Consider the following 8011-nt stretch of genomic DNA (forward strand, 5'->3'; position numbering starts at 1 on the left):
GCTGGGTTTTTGTTTTGTTTTTAGCTTAATGCAATCTAAAGGCAACTTTTAAGATATAAATCAAATTCTTGTTTTCATTAGCCATGATTCTTTTCCTTCTAATTGTCACCTTTCCAAGAAACCATCTTTAATCATCCCCCTACCTAATTCTTACCACTTTGGCCCACTTCTCAGAAATTTCAGAAATGATTCAAAGTCAATACAGTAGGGAAAAAAAATATTTACTTTCTAAAGTCATTACCTTGACAGGCAAAACAAAGCATTTTCTCAATTTCATTCAGAAATACATTAAAAAAAATACATAGACCAATATGGCCTGCCCAAACATATATTTAACATGGTAAATATAAGGAATAAATTGTTTGAATATAAATATCTATAAAAAAATAAGTACATCAAAATGTAATCCAACCTCTTCCATGAGCCAGTTACATAAAGGAAGACAATTTGACTGCTTTAAATCACCACAATGTTTACCCTTCAGTGTCTCTCCTAAACAATCCTATACCATTGTGTTTCCAAAAATCAAGGTAAGGGAATCTCCTGGTTCAACTGATCTTTCTTTTCTTATGGAACAGAGCTAGTAGATTACCCTGAAAATGTTATATCTACTATTGACACATTAGACAGACTTCCATGAGGCTAGGGCTTAGTGTGGGGATTTTAGAGAGGGCAGAGTTTGGGGAAGCAATAATTAGAGGTGGGGAAATACTTTGCCAGAGTGCAACATAGGTGAGGTAGACTCATATGCATGAAACTCTTCCTGATTTACAGTAGTAACAGTTTCTTTCAATTTTGCATTTTATGAATTAAAAAAAAAAAAGTCTCTCTCTCTCTTTTTTTTTTAACTCGAGTGTTTGTCCTTAGAGTGTTTTCAATTTGTGCATTCCCTAGAAAAATCTTTGCAGGGACTTTGGAGTTTCTCCCTGAAATGTGCCAGGCGCCTGAGTGAGACACAAACACTCCCTTCGGAACCTCTTCGGGGACGCCGCCCACAAGTGGAATCTCCTCTCCTCCTCCCCCTAGGAGGAGGCCACCCTAATTTGCAGGTCACTGCATCTCTCTGCCTTCTTTGCATAGCCCGCTGTCACCCCAAAGGAGGAGAGAAACGAAAGCAGTTCCCACTGATGGAGGCAAATGAAGACGGGCTGGGGGGACTCCTTAACCTTTCCTGGAATGTTTGCACCCAGGGCGCTGGTCCTGTGCTAGTCTGGAACGAACGAGAAGTGGTCTAAGCGGGGAGGATGCATTTGCTCTGATCCCAGCCATGTGGAGAGAGCGCAGAGTCAGGCCCAGGGCTCTTGGTGGTTGAGAAGGCTTCAGACAGGCCCCGACAACCTGCCATCAGTGTGTTCGGTTGTAGGTCACTTTCTTATCTCTGTAGAGCTTGGCTTTCAGCTTGGCAACAAGAAAAGACGTTTTGATGCTGTTGCTGATGGCTTCCAACCTATTAAAACAAGACAAGAGAAAACAAATGTTATTATTTTTTTTTTCTACAAAAATCATTCCTAGGCAAAAGAAACATCTAAAATTAGAATCTGGCAAAAACAAATCTAAATCTGGATCCTGAACTTTCACCCCCAACCAAAACCCCATGTTACTCCGCTAACCTCAAGTGAAAATAAACTACCTCTTATGCCTAGAATGGCGGTAGGCGGGGCGGTGAGCAGGGAGAATAAGGGTGATATGGTCATATCTAAAGGGAATTGGGTATTAAATACAATTTTAAAGTACAATTTTTAAGGTCAACTAGAGATATTCTCTTTTCTTCTTTAGCCCTATCCTGTGGGATTGTATGGAGAGACTCACTCAGCAGAGGTTTCAAATAGCCAGGAGTGTCTTCTTAATCACATAAGAAACTGAAGGGGCTTCGTGGGAAAGAGATTCAAAAAGAGGAGGCCTACAGGCAGGCCCAAAACAATATTCTACAGCCATTAAAAAAAAATTGTTTTTGCAGGTTTCATGTTTTCTGTTTCTAGGAGAAAGAAAAAGGGAAGGACTGTAACATTGATTTAATAGTTGATGTAATGGAAGCTAATAGAAAAAAAAAGAAGATTTCCAAGTCAGTCCAGAAACGGTGATTTACGTAATCTTGCGATCTGAAGGCGCACTAGTGGCCTGAGGTTATAAATGTGGAAACTTCAACAGCACGTGGGCAGTGCTGAGGATGGCCCCACATCAGTAGTAAACAACTCGGAAGTCATTCATGACTGCCAGGCCTGTGCTTATAATACTTGGATCCTAGGACTTCTTGCCACTGGATTTCCGGGAAAAGCTGCCACTGACCATGATAGGGAGACGTAGAATATGGGGCGGATCTGAAAGCAGGATTCCTCCCTGCAGCTTGTGAATTCCAAAATGTTTAGGATTTGGGAGACTTCTCACTCTAAAACTGCTCAGGGGGCTTCCCTGGTGGCGCAGTGGTTGAGAGTCCGCCTGCCGATGCAGGGGACGCGGGTTCGTGCCCCGGTCCGGGAAGATCCCACATGCCGCGGAGCGGCTGGGCCCGTGAGCCGTGGCCGCTGAGCCTGCGCGTCCGGAGCCTGTGCTCCGCAACGGGAGAGGCCACAACGGTGAGAGGCCCGCGTACCGCAAAAACAAAACAAAACAAAACAAAAAACTGCTCAGAGCAATCCTATGGTATTACTAATCCAGATCCCAGCTCATGATTAAAAAATGAGAAAGCTTTTGGGAATGACATTGGGTCTCCACCAAATGCATTTCCCTATTTAAAAAGTAAATAAATAAACCTGAAAAAATGGCATGTTCTAACTCTCACCAACCCTGCCTAATGGCTTTATTTTCCCTTTGGCCATTTGAATAACTGCTGTGTTTTGAAGAATTTGATTATATGTGACACTTTAATTTAAAAAAAACCCAAAACTCTCCCTGAAAGGATTTCTAATTTCTCAGGGAAAGCTGTAAATATATTGACTCAGAGAGGCAAAAACTAGATGTGACCAAACGACAGAGGTGTCTCTAGATAGATTTTGTCTGGAAAATCTACCTTTAGGATGAGTGGTGTGTGTGCTAAAAATCACCAAAGTGTACAGAGGGCAGCAGTCTGCATTCAAGGCCTTCAAGAAAACATTTGAGAGGGATTCCTTTGCTCTCTATAATCTAGAGAACACAAAGATTCCCCTTTTCTTTGTTACTGTCCTCTGGGCCTTTCTCCCATCAAGGCAAGAATGACTAGGAGAGTAGACCATTCGTAGGTGACGGGGACCAGCTGTTCTTAGGAGCCTCTTACCTTCTTATTTTCCTTCCCTCCACCAGCTGCTGATGAAGACCCTTCTCTCCAAGCTTGGAACAGTCTTTCCCTTTCTCTTGTTTATTCCAGCCTTTCTCCATGGTGTCTTGGTCCCTGTTAAAATACACACAGGGAGAACGTTTCAGCAATAGGAACTTCAGTTGTTCTCAATGCCTCTGTTACTCTCTTTTAAACAAGAAGACAGCATCATAAGAGGAAGATGGTTAGGAAGGCATAAAACTGAAGGAAAACAAGGGTGTTTCTACTCACCTGAGTTCTTTTCCTGCTTGGCAAAAATTCCAGCACTTCTTGTCTTTTTGGCTAGCACATTGGCATCTCTTCCTGTGGTCTGTTGCCTTTGTAGGAAAGAAATCCTTTAAGGATCGCTTGGTCCTAGAGGGGCTTCCGAGTCCATATGGAACAATGTGCCTATCATGGAAAGAGAGGAACAAAAGTTATGAGCATGACCGATCGTCTCCAGAGGTTGCATTCTTTGGGGCAAGCTCCTGAGGAGCTCACACCACAGGATTTGGCAGCGAGACTCAGAAGAGTCAAATGTTGCTAACAGTCAGGATGGCATGCCGGTCAATGGCCTCAAGTGTGTGGACCCAACCAGGAGAAAATCAGTTTTTCTAAGTCAATGAAATTCCATGTCAACTCTCAACACAGCAGCCTTGTCTTTTGGCCGAAATTATGACATCTCTGCTTTGGTATCTGTTTCATATTTTCTTCCTTTTTCTGACTCTCTACTTAGTTAACAGGTCTTGGGGGTGGGGGTGGGGGACTTCCATGCAAAACCATGACTCACAAGATTTCGAAAACCGATTTTCAATTCAAGTGATACATGATAACGCTAAAAGGGCCCCCTGAGGAGGCTGGGGGGGACACACTACCGTGTGCACGGTTCACGCCAGGTTTGCACACCTCCTGTGATTTGGTGATTATCGTACAACTGTAGAGGGACTCCTCATCAGAAGGCTGTCCAGTAATTTCCATTGTGTCCACTGTGATTCTCACCTAAAGAATAAAGTCCTCCCCTTGGAAGTATCACCTTACTAAGTATGAGGCTCGCTGTGGTTTTTGTTTGGTTTGATTTGATTTTGTTTGCACTTCAGTCATCCCTCACCATAACAGGACACCACAGGCACAATCAATGCATTTTTGTTTAGGATTCCTTCTGATGGGTGAACTACTTTTCTGGGGGAGATGGGGGAAACTGCTTTTTTCGCTCGGGAGGCAGAAGGGAACTCTAAGGACCGCGTTTCTACTGCTGTGTTGAAATAGGCTTTTCCAAAGCGGGGACTTGGGACACCCAAGTTCTAGGTCTCGCTCTACCATAAATTCATCCTGGCAAGTGACTTCAACATTTCGGGTCTTAGTTTTTCTATAATTAAGATAAAGACATTAGACTATAACTCTCTATAATCCTTTCTGCCTCTTCAGTCTATACCCTCCCATGAGAAGCACAGGTTGGACCAAGCCACATATGACCTCGGTAACGTTTTCCCTAAACCCAGGCAGATCCCAAAGGAGAACATTCTCCCCGGAGGCCCAACACGAAGTTTCTCCACCGAGACGTGTGGTAGCCTCCTGAGGGGCATTTTCCCCACTGGGGCACTTTCCTGTGGTCAGAAATGCTACCCTCAGAGTCCAAACCCAAAAGTAACGAGAGTAACTGGGCTCCAGTCTCCCGTGAAGCTGGAGGGGAGGAAGCCTAGAGTAACGATGCCCTCTAGAGACTCACTCTGGAGTGTTGACCCAAATGATGTCCAGGTGGCAGAAGTAGACGCATTCTTTATCCATCAGGGAAGAGCAGGAACAGCGCTTGGTCCGGCGGGGCCTCCAGGGCGCACTGGGAGAGGGCTTCTCCCCTCCGCTCTCGGCTCCTGTGCTGAGCTCGGCACCCAGGACCGCTGGGGAGACAAAGAGCAGGTCAGTGGGCGGCGTCTCCCCCAAGGCCCAAAGGCACACTGGTCACAGCGTCGATGCCACATCTAGCAGAGCAGATAAAAGCAGATGAAGCACCCAGCCGGCCTCCCGCAAGAAACACCGAGCAAAAAGGACTCTATTATTTTCCCTCCTTAACATGACTTCACCTTTATCGCCACTGGCTTATCCAGCTTCAGAGAGATTATACAAGTGCAGGGGAAACAACCACCTGAAAAGGGACTTACCAGCCCCTTGAAGCAGCCTTCAAGGAAATGCTTAGAAATACTGCCTGTTAGACATTTGGGTTGGCTTCTGCATGGAACTTAGCACAACCTACAGTGGCTTAAAATTGGCTGATGACCAAAAACCTGAAACTAAATAAATCATACTGCCTTTTCCTAGACTCAGAGCCACTTCCTCATGTGGAATGACCTTCCGTTTAGGGCAGCACCCACCACTTCACACCTGTGTAAGGCCGGGAGTAGCCCAGATGAGACACACCTCTTGAACTTAGGTGGAGGTCCAGAGCTTCGGGGAGGTGATTGGAGAGAGAGAAGAGAAATCAGCTCTACAGTAAAACCACTGACCTAAGGGAAAAGTGAGCAGCAGCTCCGGGGACCCAGGCAAGGTTCCGTGGGTTTTGAATTCTGAATCCCCGGAGCAGGATGGTGTGGGCGGGATTTGCCGTCTCCCCTTCCCCACGGCAGCATGCTTCCTCTTACTGACAAGTTAGCCACGCAGCTTATCTGCCTAATTTTGTACATCTCAAATGATCAGACACATTCCAGGATTTTCATTCCCTTGACATCCTTTCTCTTCAGTCAGGGTCATGAAAAGACAAAAAAGTGCACTGACCCTAAAAGAGGGAAACGGGCAGGTGCACACATACTACCTAAATCCTTCAGCAGCCGAGATTTATCCTAGCTTCCCTCCCAAGACAGGTGAATAAAACTGGAAATAGAGCCCACACTGTTCTGAGTGCCAAAAACTTGCCGAAAGAAATCTAAAGTCAACAATGACAATTTTCAAGAAAACATCTGCTTCACCCTGAAACCGCCTGGGGGCGGTTTTCACCAGGCTGTTCTGCAGGTGACTTTACTGCTCATCCATTGCTTGAATGCCTTGAATAAAATTCCTTGGCTTCAAGCTGAAACGTTTAAATATTTCACACATTAACACACTATTAAAGCAGTATTTGAATAAGATATAAATTCCTATATGTCCTATTACCTGTATGAACACATATATTGCAAACATACATTTAGCTAGATTACATCTCGCTTTAATTGAGTCATATTTTTAAAAGCCAAGGCAATAATAATAATGTTATTTTAATGCTAGAGGAGCAATGGTCTTCAACAGAGGATTTTTTTTTCCACTAGAAAATATAAGCACCTTTGGGCAATAATTCCCCTACACTTGATTTCTGAGCGGCAGTCATAAAAAGAAATGGGGGAAAACACAGAAGCAAGAAAAGCATTAAGGTGGAAAAGAAGACGGCAGCATTCAGGGATTTACAAGTCAACGTGCCTACCTGCTTCTGGAGCTCCTTGGAAAGCCACAAACAGCAGAGCGAAAATCACGGGGAAATAATCCATTCTGGAAAAAAAGGGATCAAAATCCTTCCCCACTGCGAACTAAACCCGAAGGTGTGGGGGGAAAACGCAGAAAAAAACAGCTTCAGTTCCTTCCGAGCGCTTCGGGTTCTTCGGATCTCAAAGTGATCCTTCAGCCCGAATGCTCTTTAATGGGGAGAAAAAAGAAGCGTCTGCCAGGAGAGAAGGCAGTGGGAGCGGTCCGAGGACGCACGCGGTGGCGGCCGTGGCGCACGGGGACCCGGGGACCCTGGCGGCGCTGGTCCCAGCGCAGAGGCAGAAGCGCGTCTGACCTGGACAGCTCTCGGCCGGCTTTTTATACTGAACCCCTATAGAGCGGGGGTAAACAGCTCCAATTTTATTCCAGCCCCAGACAATGTTATTGTGTCATTAGTCACCACCAGGCAACGTGCAGCCGGAGATAAGGCCGGGCTCTAAAGGAAATCACTGCTAACTTCAGAGGCAGACGCCCGCCGTCTGACAATTCGGGGCAGGGCTAAGAAAAAGAAAATACCCATTGGAGACCTTTGGTAAACCTGCCCGTGCAGCGCTGCCGTCTGCTTCCCCTTTGCAAGCTGCCAGCCCCGGAGTTCAAGCATCAGAAGAGAGACTCCAGAAAAGTCATACCATTGGTATGAAAAGTATGAGCTACAGTTTAAATAGATTGTATTGTTGTGTGCGGGGGAATTTTTTTTTAATTGTTGTTCGCTTCATTTGCCTTTTATGTCTCTCCGATTTCTTAGTGCTGATCAGTCCAGGGGACGCTCTCGCTGTTTACTTACGCCTCCCCCCGCCCCCGACTCGGGGTCAGATCATTTTGGCAGATAGATGGACGCACTTTGCTCTTTCTTCCAGCCCCCGCCCACCAAGGCTGTTCGGCTCAAGTTCTTTGCGTCCACAGTGGGAAAGATAGGAGAGGGGTTGGCAAGAAAAGGAAGTTTTTTTTTTTAAAAAAAAAGGATCCTTGTAGGCACATACCCAGTCCTTTCAGGATTGCTGATCAGAAGCCCCCATCAGCTTTTCTTTTTGCGCCCACCCCCTTCCCGTCCCCGGATCCCCCCACCTGCCGGGGCACCAATCTAAAGAAATAGCGAGAGAGGAACGCCAGAGGGAGACGAAGAGCTATCGGGGCTGATGTTTGAGGAAAAAAAGCCACAGCCTTGGCTTCCAAATAACAGAAGGAAACGCAGCCACCTGAGGTGGGAGCCTAGAAAGGGAGGAATGACACCTGACGCGG

General features: G+C 45.8%; 1 protein-coding gene across 1 annotated transcript; it reads right to left on the reverse strand.

Annotated features, from left to right (window-relative positions):
- Nucleotides 1–204: 204 nt before the first annotated feature.
- EDN1 (endothelin 1) lies at nt 205–6829 on the reverse strand. Its single transcript, XM_065885400.1, has 5 exons — nt 6714–6829; nt 4995–5163; nt 3521–3679; nt 3251–3364; nt 205–1447 (listed from the first exon to the last, which is right to left on the reverse strand). The coding sequence occupies exons 1-5, from the start codon at nt 6775–6777 to the stop codon at nt 1345–1347; spliced, it is 609 nt and encodes a 202-aa protein (XP_065741472.1). The 5' UTR covers nt 6778–6829; the 3' UTR covers nt 205–1344.
- Nucleotides 6830–8011: the final 1182 nt, after the last annotated feature.

Source organism: Phocoena phocoena, chromosome 10 (genome assembly GCF_963924675.1).
Source record: "Phocoena phocoena chromosome 10, mPhoPho1.1, whole genome shotgun sequence".
Lineage (NCBI taxonomy): Eukaryota > Metazoa > Chordata > Mammalia > Artiodactyla > Phocoenidae > Phocoena > Phocoena phocoena.